Source organism: Hevea brasiliensis, chromosome 12, assembly GCF_030052815.1.
Source record: "Hevea brasiliensis isolate MT/VB/25A 57/8 chromosome 12, ASM3005281v1, whole genome shotgun sequence".
Taxonomy (NCBI): domain Eukaryota; kingdom Viridiplantae; phylum Streptophyta; class Magnoliopsida; order Malpighiales; family Euphorbiaceae; genus Hevea; species Hevea brasiliensis.
In genome coordinates, this window is record NC_079504.1 from 8,138,973 (window position 1) to 8,156,050 (window position 17,078).

At 35.1% G+C, this 17,078-nt stretch overlaps 1 protein-coding gene across 2 annotated transcripts; it reads right to left on the reverse strand.

Annotated features, from left to right (window-relative positions):
* Positions 1-172: 172 nt before the first annotated feature.
* On the reverse strand, positions 173-16,747 carry LOC110648706 (isoamylase 3, chloroplastic). 2 transcript variants are annotated; one of them, XM_058131007.1, is made up of 24 exons: positions 16,403-16,747; positions 16,256-16,310; positions 16,088-16,159; positions 15,833-15,990; positions 14,851-14,944; positions 13,712-13,948; positions 13,330-13,434; positions 12,749-12,853; positions 11,600-11,734; positions 11,363-11,398; positions 10,652-10,709; positions 9,625-9,688; positions 9,153-9,252; positions 8,416-8,516; positions 4,775-4,826; positions 4,233-4,295; positions 4,013-4,102; positions 3,851-3,923; positions 3,332-3,411; positions 2,983-3,087; positions 2,795-2,893; positions 2,639-2,700; positions 1,245-1,353; positions 173-681 (listed from the first exon to the last, which is right to left on the reverse strand). In XM_058131007.1, exons 1-24 carry the CDS (start codon positions 16,534-16,536, stop codon positions 565-567), a joined length of 2,304 nt encoding a protein of 767 aa, XP_057986990.1. In that variant the 5' UTR covers positions 16,537-16,747; the 3' UTR covers positions 173-564. The 2 variants fall into 2 exon arrangements, with proteins under 2 accessions (XP_057986990.1, XP_021658724.2); XM_021803032.2 differs by having other exon boundaries at positions 11,312-11,398; positions 16,403-16,746.
* Between the last annotated feature and the right edge of the window lie 331 nt (positions 16,748-17,078).

The window sequence follows — 17,078 nt, forward strand, 5'->3', positions numbered from 1 at the left end:
CTCAGCATTTTCCACCTTTTCTCTCGCTTGCCCTTTTCTTAAATTTGGCAGATAAATATCCCCATTCCCGGCAGTGAACTGCTTCAGGATTAAAAAATCTGATCAATGCAATTGCTTGTTCTTAGTGATTATTTGGCAGTGTGGGTCATCTATCCGATATTTTACTTTGGCATAAAAAGGAAAAAACAACTTTTGTCTATTAGCAGCTGCTCTTTAGTGATTTAACAGGAATTTTCAGCATATAACAAATTTTGATTACATGCATAAGATGTGTTTGCCTGCCACATCTATTGATTTGACAAAGCTTGTGTCCATAGCAAAAGTTTAAATCATTGTATGGATTCGTGTAACAAAGCAAGCTTACACCAAAAGGTATTAAATGATAACTTCTGAGCTTGCTCGGGTCTTCTTGATTGGATTCAATCATCAGTGGAGTATTCACCCACTTCAGCTATAAAGATATTCTGGAAGCATGGAAGCTTTAGATCTTTTCCTATCTTCAATAATCAGATGCTTCATAGCGGGGCAAGTGACTCGAAACACTCGTCTGTTAGCAACTTGCCATTACATCAGTTTAGCTTCAAGAACAATCGACGAGAATGGAGCTACATTATAGGAATTCCCAATGCCTGGGAGACCTTCAGGAACAAAGTCGTCTGGAGATGAAAGATTGGTGTCCACCTACAATCATAGTGTCTTTTAACCCATGATTCAAACTGAAGGTAATAGTAATAGATAACAGAAGAACATAAATGGAAAACCCAAAAGTGATGCTGATAAGTTGCATCATAGTGAATAAGCACGGAACAAAATATATTATGAATACTGTAATGTGATACTACTACATGGTGTCTAAGCATGCTACGTGCATTTCAAGTGAACAGAAGAACAATGCTATAGAAATGAGGAAGAAAATGACCAGTGAAAGCAAAATTGTATTCAACAAAAATTATAGGCAGGCAGAGGAGTAAGTTGCAGCATCATTGAAAGTGGAGGCATAATTGAAAGCTTTATCTCCACATTGATAATAGCATCAAAAGATTTCAAACATCAACATGCAGCCTAAACAGTCAGCTGGATCTAGTGACCTATAAACCAATAGAATCAGTTTGAAAGATGAACAGATAGCTCCAACAAATGGTTACCATGCACTGGTACGGGCACCAAGCACCAAATTTACAAAAGGTACAGAGATGCAGCAGCATGAATTTTAGCATATATGCAAGAAAGAAAGAAAATCTAACCACACGAAACCAACGCCTCTTTGATGGTGGAGGGGGTATCAAAACTTTAACATAGTAGTCATGAGCATTAAACGCCAAATAGATATCAGATCCATTGCTGTTATGAAGGCTGCATAATAAATATCAATATATCAATACCAGTGCTCATACATTGAAATCATTGATTTAAATCGTAGTCGCGGGTAATGGAAATAGGCCTGTAACAACAGTAACATAATGGTAACAGCTATTGCTACACAAATTATTTGAAAAAAAAATTTGAAAAGTTAATGAAATGAATAGATATTTCAAGATATAATTAAAAACTGAGACATACAACTAAATAATAAACATAAATATATCAAATAAAGACATTAAATTTATCATTCTTAGACATCTTTAGTATTAAACAATCTAGCATATAACATAATTTTCTTCAACAACTGAGCAAAAACACCAATAACAAAGACATATAACTCACCATTTACAAAATATAGATGTAGAAGTGTGATTAATTGCTTTCTTTCACTCCAAATAAACCTTTACTAATCGATGATCTTAGCTCAAGAAATGAAAATTTGTAAAAGACAGAAAATTTAAGATGGAAATTTGAGAGAAACAGAAGGGGAAGTAAAAAAAACCAGAGAAAACAAGCTCTCTGCCACTTTGCTTCAAAATAAAAAGGACTCTATGCCCACCGACATAACAGCTGTTACCAATACCGCTTTTTTCTGGCCTTTACTTAACTTGGGTATCGGTAATGTCCCCTCAATAACCTATATTTAACAGCCGTAACGTTACTTAACTTGACAACCGCCTTTAAAATCATGATTGAAATGCGTTCAAATCATCATTTGGTAACATTGAGTACGCTTTTTGAGCTCAGGAAAATAAAATCAATAAGTGATGTTGTGTTCAAGCTGCCAAGTTGAATATACTGAGAACATATTCTTGTAGTTATCTACCACTATGCGCATCATGATACAGCTCTTGACATACCAAAAGAGTTAACAGGACAAGAAAGCTCGTTCATTTCAGTTAACTTGCCCAATATTCTGTTGTAACTTTGTCAAACTTGCTAGTACACAGTGGTGGCTGTCAAAGAAAGTGCAGTTCGCAAGATTGCTGGAACTTGTTGGCAGGAAATGGAAAATAGGGGCCACAGAGAGATTTCATTCTGTATAGGAGTATAAATGGAACAAAAACATATACATGCATTGTTAAAACTAATAAACAGGTCCTATAATCCACATCATTTTAAAGCAAAAGAAGCTAGCTATCAGTGTAAAATTTTCTTGATTCAATAACCAAGGACACAACAACATGGCAAGGTTCCCAGTAACAAAACTATGCTGGCGAATATGTATACATATTGAACCACCACAACTCAGTGTGAAACATGCACAAAATCTTACGTAAATGCAAGGAATTTGCTTTCATAATTGTCCCAGTTGTCTTCATGCCATGTCACATCATTCTGCACGTGTTCAAAAGCTCATTTGCACAAAATTAACGCATGGAAATATACAAAATGGCTTCAAGTCTACAAGGAGAGGAGAAAATAGCTTTACTTTGCTGAGAAAATTTTCATGACGAAATACTTGATGCATTTTTCGAAACTTTATCACCTCAGAGAAAAACCTGAACTGACTATTCCTTTGTTTATCCAACTGTCTTGCCAAAAGATTGTGCCAGTTAGCTATTATCTGAAAAAAAAAAAAATCTGCCAAACAGCAAGAAACTGAATAGAGAAACTTACAAATCCCCACTGGAAATTGTTAATAGAAGTGTCATGCCCATAACTATTGTTATTTCCATAGCGAGTATGCCCATATTCATCCCCCATTAACATCATTGGTGTTCCCTGATAATATGCAGTTGGAAAATCGCATCATTGCAGAAGGTCGGTAAGCATATCAAGGCTCACAAAATAAATAAGTAAATAAATTCACAGATATGTACTACAGCAACTCTAAAATTCCACAAATGGGGTATTTGAGCAAAAAATGTTTTACCTAAACTCAATAAATTTCATTTGACATATGCTTACCAGGCATGGAATAAGAATGCGCCAGTATGAGATTGACAAAACTGGTTCTGTACTTTACCTGAGATAACATTAATGCCAAATGGAAATTTTTCATTTGGCGAGAGCGTAAAGCTTTAATTGAAGGATCATCAGTTTCTCCTGCCCAGCAAAGAAAGGTAATACATTTCTGTCAGCAGATAATGGGGGGAAAAAGCCTGACATTATAAAATCCCTAAAATAGCCTTGTAATGATATAATTATTCTGTTCTGCGCCAGTGTGCTAGAGTCATATACAGATAAACATGTGCTTTTCATGAAAGAAAGAAAGAAGACAGGCAACAAGGAAAACTTTCCTGTCATTCCAACCCCATGGAAAACATTGCTGTTGCTTCAAAATAACAAAAAAATTACTTATGGCTTACGAACAACAGGTCTCATATTAATAGGAAAGCCCAAAGTTCATGACAACACAGGATCATATGCATCGACTGCCACAATACCAATAACGCAAATCTTTGTTTGATTCTTACCATTTTATATGTCAGCCACAAATCATTTAGAAAAATACTGTGAAGTAGGAAGCAAATATTTGACCTACCTTCAAAGCCACAATTCCAACTAAAATTGTCATTGCTTCCATCATTCCCACCTTCTCCATTGGCATCATTATGCTACAAAACCAACAATAATTGGAAAAAAAAAATAAATAATAAAAAAACTGGAAGTGTATGATGATTGAATAATTCACATTTATAACTACCTTAAAATTGTATGAAACAAGATCATGCAGTGTGAATCCATCGTGTGCTATTACAAAATTAATGCTATGAAAAGGCTTGCGCTTATTCACCTGTTGAATGAACAAAAACCATCACCATTAACCTTAAAAAAAATTTAAGTCCCCATTAACACAATTATGCATGGAGAAACTGATTATAGACTACAGAAATATAGTTGTTCACCACATCAACAATGCTTACTCTGTACAGGTCAGCAGATCCAGCAACATGAGTTGCAAAACTCCCTTTCATACCAGAATCACCCTATAGTATGTAAAGTTTACTAGGAGATTTAGAAACAGAAATATTCACAAGTAAAATATAAGAATAATTGCTTCCTAAAAATTAAAGAACATGATCAAGAATAATTACAATTATAATATGATGATCATCTGGCCAAGCATAACATGAGAACAAACAATACATAGAGAGTGATGACAAAGTAATGATACAAACGAAGATTGAAGAAATTCACAGGTGAAAGTCTCAAGAATTTAAATGTTACCATAACAATTCTTTAAAAAAAATAAACAATAATGAAAATATTCAGCATCCAAAATCATAGCATTTGATTACCAGCACTAAAGTCTTAAAATATCGAGTCAATAAAACACTTTCAGTAATATCTGGAAACTACATCAAATCATTTGATGCGCATTTGAAACTTTATCATGAAAGTCAGCCATCTAAAAACAAGCCATTCAGCCATCAGTTTTAAATTGTATCCTTATTCCTGGCACCACCTTAATAAATCTTCTCAAGTCATCACGGTACTTCCCATTCCACTCAGCCCACCTGCATAAATGGACTAATGGAAATGAGATGACATGCATCACATGTGCACAACTCCTTGAAAAGGAAAACATGAACTCTTATAGGAATTCAAAAGGGTAAAGTACATCAAGGATCATGCCATGCAAATTATCTAATTAAGCAAACACATTCCCACAGATAAGAAATACCAACATCATTCCATCTCATCAGCAGAACTACAATTAGCCATTTGATAATATACAACTCAACTCAACTCAACTAAGCCTTTATCCCAAAAATTTGGGGTCGGCTATATGGATTCGCTTTTTCCACTCTGAACGATTTTGGGTTAAATCCTCAGAAATGTGTAATGCTTCTAAGTCATGTTGTACTACTCTCCTCCAAGTTAATTTAGGTCTACCCCTTTTTTTCTTTCTATCCTCTAACCTAATGTGCTCTACTTGTCTAACTGGAGCCTCCGTATGTCTACGCTTCACATGACCAAACCACCTCAATCTCCCTTCTCTCAACTTATCTTCAATTGGCACCACTCCTACCTTTTCTCTGATACTCTCATTACGGACTTTATCTAGTCTAGTATGGCCACTCATCCACCTTAACATTCTCATCTCTGCAACTCTTATCTTAGATGCATACGACTCTTTCAGTGCCCAACACTCACTACCATATAACATAGCCGGTCGTATGGCTGTATGGTAAAATTTTCCTTTTAATTTATTGGGAATCTTACCATCACATAAAACTCCCGTGGCACGTCTCCACTTCAACCATCCGGCTTTAATCCTATGACTAACATCCTCCTCGCATCCCCCATCTACTTGAAGGACTGAGCCTAGATATTTAAAGTGATTACTTTGGGACAGTACCACCCCATTCAAACTAACTCCTTCCCTATCACCAGTTTGGCCTTCGAACTTGCAATGCATGTATTCGTCTTCGTTCTACTTAACTTAAAACCCTTTGACTCTAGAGTACTTCTCCAAAGTTCTAGCTTCCTATTGACTCCTTCTCGTGTCTCATCTATCAGAACAATATCATCCGCAAACATCATGCACCAATGAATACTCTCTTGTATATGTTTTTCATCTAAAACTAATGTAAAAGGTAAGGGCTTATGGCTGATCCTTGGTGTAATCCAATTGAGATCGAAAAATCACTTGTGTCCCCACAATAGTAGTTGCTTCTTCATACATATCTTTCAATACTTGTATGTACCTAATAGATACCCTCTTTTGTTCTAACACATTCCATAAGATCTCTCTTGGAACACTATCATAAGCCTTTTCCAAATCAATAAAAACCATGTGTAGATCTTTCTTCACATCTCTATATTTCTCCATCAAGCTTCTAATGAGAAAGATTGCTTCCATAGTTGAAGAATCATGACGTAGTCAATGCTCCACAACTCTCTCCCACAACTTCATAGTATGGCTCATGAGTTTAATTCTCCTATAGTTTGAGCAACTCTGTATGTCTCCCTTATTTTTAAAAATAGGTACTAAAATACTCTTCCTCCATTCATCAGGCATTTTCTTTGAGTTTAGAATCTTATTAAATAATTTAGTTAACCATGCCACTCCCATATCTCCCAAATACTTCCACACTTCAATTGGTATTTCATCGGGTCCACAGGCTTTACCCACTTTCATTCTCTTAAGTGCTTCCTTTACTTCTAAAGATCGAATCCTTCTAGTATAATTTACATTCTTTTCTATTGTTCTATAATCTATATTCACGCTATTACCATTTTGACTATTATTAAAGAGATCATTAAAATAATTTCTCCATCTTTCTTTAATGTCCTCATCTTTCACTAACACTTTTCCTTCTTTATCCTTAATGCACCTAACTTGATTGAGATCTTGACATTTCCTTTCTCTACTCCTTGCTAATCTATAAATATCTTTCTCCCCTTCTTTAGTTTCAAGTTTCTCATATAACTTTTCAAAGGCCTGTGCTCTTGCTTGACTAACTGCTTTTTTTGCCTCTTTCTTTGCTATCTTGTACTGTTCATATGCCTCATTATTATCACATCTAGTTAATTTCTTATACCATTCCCTTTTTCTCTTCACTGCCTTTTGTACTTCCTCATTCCACCACCATCTCTCTTTTGAGGGTGGTCCATGTCCTTTAGACTCTCCAAGTACTTTTCTAGCTACTTCTCTAATCTTTGATGCCATCTGTATCCACATATCATTGGCCTCCATATCTAGCTTCCATACTTGGACTTAGAAGCTCATTTTTGAACTTCACTTGCTTTACTCCTTTGAACTCCCACCACTTTGTTCGAGCTACACTATTTCTTCTAACCTTACTTGAATTGTTCCTAAACTTAACATCCAAGACCACCAACCTATGTTGACTTGTTAAAGCCTCTCCTGGAATGACCTTGCAATCCTTACATAGAGCTCTATTTGTCTTCCTGGTTAAGAGGAAGTCGATTTGGCTTCTATGTTGCCCACTTTTGAAAGTCACTAAATGTGACTCTCTTTTTATAAAGTAGGTATTTGCTAGTATTAGGTCGTATGCCATAGCAAAATCCATGATGCTTTTTCCCTCCTCATTTCGACTGCCAAAGTCAAAACCTCCATGAACATTTTCATAACCTTGCCTATCACTTCCTACATGTCCATTCAAATCTCCACCAATGAAAACATTCTCTTCATTCGGTATGCTTTGCGTTAAATCATCCATATCTTCCCAAAACCTTTGTTTACTCTCACTGTCTAGTCCTATTTGTGGGGCATAAGCACTAACTATATTTATTGTTTCTCCTTCTAGTACTAGCTTTACTAGTATAATTCTATCTCCTACTCTTTTCCGTCTTTCAATGTTCTGTCTATGATTATACCCACTCCGTTCTTATTTCTCTCCTTTCCGGTAAACCACAGTTTGTACCCTGAATTACCCACTTCCTTACTTTTCTCTCCTACCCATTTAGTCTCCTGAATGCAAGCAATATTCACCCTTCTCCTTTCCAAGGTATCCACAAGCTCCATTATCCACAAGCTCCATAGCCATTTGATAATATATTTGAATAAAATTTTTAAGAATCAGATTAGCCAGGTATACAACTGGAAGCATTACATGTCACCCTAAAATATATCAAAATTTAGAACATGTTAAAAACAAATATAACTTCATAGCTCCAAAGCCAAGATATATACACTGCAATTCAGTGTTGCAGCTTGAACCAAATTTAAGATTAAAAGAAACTCAAAATATTATTGATTTTCCTCTATCAGGGTCTTCTTTTTCTTCTTTACATATATCACATTTCCTTCCCCCAAGGTTGCCAATAATTGAAGGTTCTAGAATTAGATAGACCAATTTTTTTAGGACAGGAAATGTAATATGTTCTTCATGATAGAAGTACCAGCAGATGCACTACCAAGAAGAATAAAAAAAAAATCAACACCTTGATCATAGATCAGCAGCAACCATAATACCATTCAGTAAGAACTAAGAATAAGAAAAAAGTTTTGCAGCAAAGCACAAATCATTGTCCAATCTAAATCCAGCACTGGAAAAAGAATTCTGAGAATGATATTGGAATTTATTTATCCACTTGACAAATGCAATAGATAATACTAACAGAAGCGAAAATTACCTGTCCCAGTTAGGAAATTTTCCAACCAGATAAAGGCCTCCACAATCCCAAGGTTCTGCAATAATTTTACACCTTGATAGGATAGGGTCTTTGGCAATTGCCTGGTTCATTTAATAACAGCAAGTTACTACACCAAATTGCTCATTCCATGAATATCATGAAACAAGGCATTAAACCAACTGGAAAACTGATTTATGTGAACCACACACAAGAAAATGCATAAACCAAACTGCATGTTATGTATTCATTCTTGGTGAAATGCAAACTTAATAAATAAATTGAGTGATGCATTGCTTTTCACAAAATTATATTAAAAAAAAAAGAAAAAGAAAATTCTAGTTCTAATGAAGTTTTGCTTGGCAAATTTCAGTGTAACAAAAGATAATATTTCTCATCTAGATGCACTTCTCCCCCCCCAAAAAAAAGACACATTTACGATTCAGGTTTTTTGTTTTTTTTTTAATACCAATCCATTTTTTCCTAGAAGAGTAGCATTGACACAACATTTGAAGCTATCCTGAATCCCTGATCATGCCCTAACCCATATGACCGCACAAGAGTCAGATTTATGTAGATACAGTGGTGGAATAAAGTAATTAGTTGCGGTGTTAAACTTTGAATACATGTATAAAAGCTATTGAAAAGGCCCCCCTCCCAGCCCACCCTTTTCTTCCTCTCCAACTTTCCCTTCGAATCTCTATACTTTCACAATACTGCCTTGTAGCATTCATTCTTACCCTAATAACTGGGGGAGCACTAAGTGGAGTGCCATCAATTCCACGACAAAGTACGCTGGCCAGGTCAAATCGAAATCCATCCACATGGTATTCAGTGACCCTGCAGTTTGTCAAATAGAAGAATGAGACAATATATATGGCTCAAAAGGAAAAGAAAGGATATGCGCATGAAAGTTTCAAACCATTTCAAGCTTGATACAAGAATATAGTCTCAAGTCGTCAGAGATGATGAAAGAATAATGATCAAATTAAGCACCAGTTGGTAACATCATTTGTCATTTATTCCAAACTGCTCGATCAAAGTTAACAACCATGGAACAATATCTAAACAATAAGTAAACTTTAGAATCATTTTTATGACCAAATTGTCAAGACAATCACATAACACTTGCTGGATTCCTTTAATACTAGATGATTATATACCTAACTAGCAATAATATTACCCATAGCTATGCTCATATGTTGACCATACCAGTGTCTTAGGCTCTCTAGGATGAGCTCCATGACCACAGGATGATTACAATTTAATGTGTTCCCTGGAGAACAATAAGATGGTGCTTCTCAGAGATCTTTAAATAATCATAACAATGATTTTCTTCAAAAGAAAACATGTTTGCAGGCATTTCTCATTAATGTTCAGCTAAATGACAAGGCAAAGGTAATTTCTGAACTTTCATCCAAACAGCAAGAAAGACAATGCCCTTAAAATAATTTTGACCAGATTAACTTGGCCATAGGCTGTCTGTTTGGTTCTTATTTCTTCATTGACATTATGTATTGTCAATGCATGTAGAACATTTGAGTTCATAATAGAACAGAATGATACTAGTGTTTTACAAAAAATTTGCAATATCATCATCACTTCAGTTTATAGTAATTGAGCAGAGTTCTTGTATATGATATACATGTCTTTGTGCGTGCGCATAAACTGTTTTAGATGGAAAATGCAGACAAACACAGACAGACATACTCCCTCCGTCCACTTTTATTTGTCATTTTTAGAAGTTGTTTTGTTCATAATTATCTGTCGTTTTGATAAGATCAAGGAATATTAATTATTTTTTCCAATTTTACCCTTATCTCTACTAAACACCATAACTACCTGTACAATTTTCTAAAACTCATCTTAACACCTCCCCCTCTCTCTTAATTAGGAGAGATAAAAGGAAATTTAGTCAAATTAAGAAGTATTTTGTTATAATTTAAGTACTTTAATTGCTTCTTTAATCACCGTGCAAAAATCTTAAAAACAAATAAAAGTGGACAGAGGGAGTAGATAGATAGATATTTCCCTGTTATCAAAGTTCTCCTATCCACTTATCTGAATCTTGTATCTAGATCAAAAGTTCCAAAGGGAAACACGAGAAGATTAACTGCTTTTTCATTAGATATAATTCAAATAAAATTATGAAAGTAGTCCTAATATGATAAGAAGAGTGCTGAAAAATTCACTTAAAAAACTTCCAAAAGAAAGCAATCAAGTAGGATATTAGAATTACCACATCCAGAAAAGTTAAGCAACTGGCCATTGTTATTTGGGTCCAACATGTAATAAACCTGTAGATGGAAAGACAGGATGTACCATTGAAGAATGAAGAAATTTCCAAATGATAGTAGCATATGTTGCTGTAAGGATAGTGGGAGTAGAAAATCTTCACACGTGGCAATTGTGAAGTTAGTGAACTTTTATTTTACTACTAACTGATATAATTAATCAATCGAACACCCAAGAAGGTTGAATAAAGACTTATAACAAAACCTTGTGCAAGAGAAAGTGAGAAACCGGGATGCAAGTTCCATAACAAGAAGAAAACTAGATTGAAATCCTGAAAATAAAGAACAATGAATCATGGAAGCAATCCTAAAACTTTTTCTTCATATATGATTCAGTTTCTCAATTAATTAGTCACATGAATTATAATTTGTCTTAAAAGCCTCCAACAATTTTTTTTGTTTTTTTTAAAAAGACCTCTAAAACATTGCAATTGTCTAAAATTTTCCTCATCAACTAACCAAATAAGAAATGTTCTAACTACTGACAAACATACAAAATACCAAGCCTACAAAATCAAAATATCTACTAGAGATTTTAAAGATCATTATGGTTTCACAAAAACCATAACAGTGGAAACTGCAAACCAAAGAGATATATAAATCACCTTATTATCTATGCCACGGAATGAAGTGGTATAAGGATTTTGGTCGTCTACCTCATTTGTGTGATTATAGACGACATCCAAAATAACCTGTGGCAAGAAAAAGCATCAGTAAACTGTCTCATTAAGCATTTCAGGCTGTGTCTGCATATGAGTGCTTGTGGTCATGTGAATGTGTTCATGTTATATTTTCAGACTTGCAAATTGCAATATCAGAAAAACAATAAGAAAATTGCTCCCAGCTTTAAAAAATAAAGTGTTCTGCACTCCAACTAAAGAAACAAGATTTACCTCAATGCCAGCACCATGCAAGGCTTTGACCATTTCCTTAAATTCTCGAGATGCATTACAAGGTCCTCCACCACCACTAGCATAGCGACTCATAGGAGCAAAGAAATTTATTGTTGAATAGCCCCATGTATTGATCTTAAAGAAAAGGAAAAGAAATAACAATTAACATTCACTTTGGACATTAAATTATAATTCCATAACAAGACAACATTCAAAGTCTAAAAGAACTTGAAGTTTAATTTCCAAAGGGCACCATGGCACATCCATTAACGAAGTAATATCATGTAATGGGGTATTGGCGTATTGCCTTGAAGTTAAATTTCAACAAAAAGAAAATCATCTCATATTGATGTTCTCATCTTGAATATGCTTAGAGTGTGACTTCATTCTGCTGGAAATCCAGTAATCTACCGTTTCAACTCAATTGCAGCTCTTTCCTTATAAACTCTTCAACTATGTTGGAATATGACTTGTGGGAATAAGTCACGCATTGGCAGTGTATAAGAAAATTAAAGAGCATATAAGTGTTGGCAAACCAAACTAAAAAGGCTTAGACCATTTTGGTGATGGGAAGCCTAGTTTCAAGCCCAGTTCAACTTGTAGCCCTGCCAATTTGATGATTCCCACTTATGGGTCCGTAATTCTCAACAAACTACATTCTAAAACTAAATGACATGGTGAAACACAATCTAAGCGGAAATCAATTATGTATGCAAATTATAAAGAATGAGAATGTTTTCAAATGCATCAACATAGGAACATCTACAGGTACATAGGCGTGAACACGTATGCAGAGACATATATTACACATAAAAGTGTGTGTATGGTCTTTTGTTTTTAATGTGTGTCTCTAGCCATGTGCACATATATCAAATTTTAATTTCTGTTTCCTTGCACTATATCCAAAACAAGTTAAACAATTTGCTTGATATAGCAAAAGACAAAGAATGAAGACAATTTCCAGAAGCAGCTTAAAATAATTTTAATAAACAGAACATAACTTCCAGATCAAAAAAAGTAATAAAAATGTGAGAAAACTTCAAATAAAAGAAAAACAATTCAAGGCTTCCCAACTATGCACATAGCGAAATAACTGTCAAACTTATATAAGAAACTCAATAGCAAAAGGCTTGAAAAGTTTTGCTTTACCATGTGATCTCTGGGGTTTGGGCGTCTCTGAAACTCAAATTCATCAAATTCAAACACAGGCAGCAACTCCACTGCATTGACACCCAGCTCTAGAAGATGCGGAATCTTAAAATTGAATGAAAAAAAAATGTAAGGAATTCACAGTAAATGAAAACAGCAAAATAGGTACTGATCTCCAAAGAACAAAACATGAGCATTGAGCATAAAGACATGATTTTCATCAACAAAGAATTCATGCAGGCATTGCAAGATTTAGATACCCTTTTAGAATTGACTTATGTTACAGAATAAGGAAACTGAAAACAGAAAAAGCAGTATGAAGATAGCTAAAAAAAAATTTCAGTCCCGAATCATTGACCAAAAAACATCCAAGTTGTAATAGGCAAAATTTACAGAATGGAACATCAAATTTGCAAACCAAGGGCCTCTTTTGATTTGCAGTCATTGCATCTATAGATCAAATGCTTCAAAAGGTTTCTCGACTAAGAAAGTTAATTTTGATATGAACTAAAAACTAATATATTATTCAAGATCAGACACCATGCATTGGAGCAAATTCAATCAAGTAAATGAGTCGATACCTTTTCAATTACACCAAGGTAACTCCCACGTATTTTTGGATCTAAGCCACTAGATTTATCAGCTGTAAATGCACGAACATTCATTTCATATATCACAAGATCTTTCTGCAAAGACAGCAGCAAGTATGTGAAAAAGGAAAAATTGGAATAAAAAGAAATAAGCATTCACAAAATGTAACTAATGGAAAAGAATGAAATATAGTCTGATCATCAACCAAACCTCACCCGCAAACTCATGGAAAGCACATGCAGGTAATAGCAGGCATGCAATGAAGGCAGGGAAGAGCAGAACACACTTTTCAATTTCACTCTTTGGCAAAATATGTTGAGAAAAATAAAATCATGTACATCAAATAAAAGCATAGGAAGCAACTTTGGGTACCTCTGGTATATTTGGAAGCTTGTAGTTATCTCCCCAGTCAAAAGGCAAGCTATCAAAATCATAAGTACCAAGAAATTTAGACAACTTAAGGCTAGCATCTCCAAAATATCGGCGACCTTCAACTAGCTTAGCATAAGGATCTAAAAGTATGATGCTCCTGTCAAATCGATGCCCCTGGTGCCAATTTTGAGGACCATCTATCCGATAACCATAAAGCACATTGCTACAAGGTAAATCCTGCATTTACAGGAATGATATCAACAGCATGAATAAGAATTACATAAAATTGGTAAGAGCATCCCAGGACAAGTGATATGAAAGAAAGAAAAAAAGATAAAAAAAAAATATGTTGACTGAAGGTAGATCAAACAGAGAATTCAACTTGCAGTAGAGTTATATGGATTCATTGCCTGTTAAACCAGTTTGAGTATCGTAAACATATCTAAACTTCAGCAATCCTTTTAATCCTCATTATGTTAATCATTGATTTGCAAAAATCCTTGGTTCAATTTATGACTCTGTGATTTACGTATAGGAATGGAAATAAAGGCAGCAGAACACCAGTTGCGACTACATGTAAGAAAAGAAAGTGTAGGGCTGTAGGCAAGTCAAACTACTTCATGAATTACTCAGACACAACTTGCATACTATTAGAATTCAACTGAGTCCAGCTGGAACTGAGTTTGAGTAGCAAGTACACAGCTCAGGACACTTGCAAGCCTACTCAAGCATTTAATTTATATTTATATATAAATAAATTATGTTTATAATATTTAAATGATAATTTCTCCCAACTATTTAAAAGGAAAATTCTACTTCAAATAGAATTTAAGCTCACTTGACTGAATTCAAGTTGAGTTTCAATCTCTGAGTTTGCAAATTGAGTCAAGATTTAAGTAGTCTATTATAATGACTCAACTGAGCTCAACTCAATTATACCTAATGAAAGCAAACAAAATTTAATGACTAATTAAATCGCGCATAAACATGCATGGCTACACAACACGTAGGTTGCCCAACAAACCATTTAGAGCCAATAAGTGTGTGCAAAGCAAGTTAGAGTAAGATAAGGATAGACATATAAGTGTGTGTCAAGCAAGTTCTGAAGTCGCTGCTGTGCAGCTTGGGGATATGACTACCTCAATACAGATATGCCAAATGTCTCCTGTTTTATTCACATGAGGATCCAATGCCAGCTCAATCAAGCTACCACCCAGCCTTTCATTTGCTTCCCTAAGAAAAAACAAGGTAACAAGGTGTGATGTACAGCATAGCATTCAAAGGAAAACTTAATAGCTGATCATCAATTAACTAAGAGCCTGTTTTGATGAACAGTTGGATGCAATGGTTGGTGTTAGAACTTCCGATCAATTAGTTGGGAGTATGGTGAATATAATAATTGAAGAGACAATTCAAAATCAAGTGGTTAGTGATTCAAAATTATAAGTGAAATGCTAAAAATTGGGATTTCTAATTGCTAGCATTTGGGTTTTCCACCACCAACAGCTAACTATAACCACTAATCCAAATAGGCTTTTAGCATAGATGAGTTCGCAAGACTATACAACCACTAAGACAAAAAGAAGATCAAACTTCAGTTAAAATCCTCCTAGCCTCTCCCAGAAACACAAAAATGCATTTCACAAAGACAGATAGCAATTGCATCTGAAACAAACATTAGAGCCATCGGGTTTTCAACATAAAATGAGCAATGGGATTGCCGAATGTGACAAGGTTGTATCAAACATCAACTTTTGCAAAAAATTTCCAAGAATGCAAACAGAACACAACATTTTCTAAATATTACCACAACTGGTGAACTCCCTCTCCACCCTAAGAAACATTTAAACAACAAACAGATAAAAGAAAAGGTAAAGACCACTTTCTGTCACTTTTCCTTTGGATTTCTCCATTTTATCAAATTTCTATCAAGCTCACTTACCATAAAGAATGCAAGGCATTAATAGCCAAATTAGTTACTTCTTTAAGGTGTGTAAAAAACAATCAGCGCATAAAAAAACATTTGCTGAACCCCAAATCATGTTAATATGTTACTCTTCCTTTCAAAATCGAAAGACGTACAAAGAATTCACGATTACGTTTCAGGAATTGAACCAGTACCTTTGAGGGAGAGATAGGCAAAGAGTGACAGAAGTGGCATGCTGTGAAAAAATAGCAAAATTGATCCCGTTATCAACTTTAGATACGCCCAATGGAAATGCCTGACCTGGGAAAATTTTCAAAGTCGGGTCGGTTTCCGACATTTGAGACGCTTCCTTCTACAACCACCAAAAACGACACAAGCATGACATTAAAAGCTCAATCTCAAACCTCGAAGATAAGCATAATTCCTGGTAAAAAGATGGACCTAACTACCTCCTCAAGCACCCGTTCTTGGGCACCACGACCATAAACACTGGGCTTTCTATCCTTATAACGAACCTTTGTCTAATATATACCCAAAAAAAAAGGAATCATTTATATAGTCATATCTTAAATAAAAATGCGAAAAGGCAGATACAGAGAGAGATAAACAACACGCGCCTGACTAAAAATTCGACGGCCACTGCTACTGGAAGCTTGTTTACTCAACTTCAATCTAAAAAGGCACTAGGCAAAGTCAAAATTATATCAAAGTTAAGCTAACATAAAGAAACAACTGATTCTAGCTGAAGAATCACCATTACTCACCCCATGTCCAGAACACGAGAAGGTCCAGCAGAAGAAGGGGCAATGCTGCTGGTGCTGTTATTAGCGAAAGGTAAAGCAAAGAAAGGCATTTTAGCAGCGGAAGTGGAATCACAGGGAAGTGACGGCCAAAGCATATTTCCTTGTTCTATTGGAAAGTGAAAAATTAGGAAGAGAAAGCAACGAAAAGGTATTCGAGATTCGAAAATATGGTCCCGTTTCCGATCAGTGGAAGTGAAAAGGGGAGTTTGCCAAAAGTGAGATTTGAGATTGAGAGAGGCTAAAGTTTACGTCCTTTTGCTCGTCTCTTGAAGGTGGAGCGCTTTCTAGTTTCTGGTGACGTAGAGAGAGAGTGGCATCTGAGTGATTTATTTTTTCTGCTGACACGTGAACGGTTACGCCGGAGTCTGGACTTCACATTTATTGACACGTGGTTATCACTTTTTCGAAGATGTAGGCGTATGTACGGCTGTGATCTAATATAAAAATATCTGAGGACCGAGATCCAGATTTTTGCCTCGTAATTTTTGGGTGAGAAGTTTCTTCATTTCTATTTTTGACTTTTTATTTTATTTCTGAATTGTGCTTAAAAATGAGGAATTATTTTGCTAAGAAGTTCTTTGTTTCTATTTGTCTTATTTATTCATTTGTTTAGACTGAAATACCTCTTCATAAATAT

What these genes read in the sequence shown, in the direction of transcription:
- LOC110648706 (XM_021803032.2), bottom strand. Translation starts at nt 16,536, where the DNA reads ATGCTTTGGCCGTCACTTCCCTGTGATTCCACTTCCGCTGCTAAAATG. An exon ending in TTTGGCATATCTGTATTGAG is followed by an intron (nt 13,949 to 14,850) that starts GTAGTCATATCC and finishes CTGTAAATGCAG; the next exon opens with GATTTACCTTGTAGCAATGT. An exon ending in AAATTTCCTAACTGGGACAG is followed by an intron (nt 4,827 to 8,415) that starts GTAATTTTCGCT and finishes CCATTTATGCAG; the next exon opens with GTGGGCTGAGTGGAATGGGA.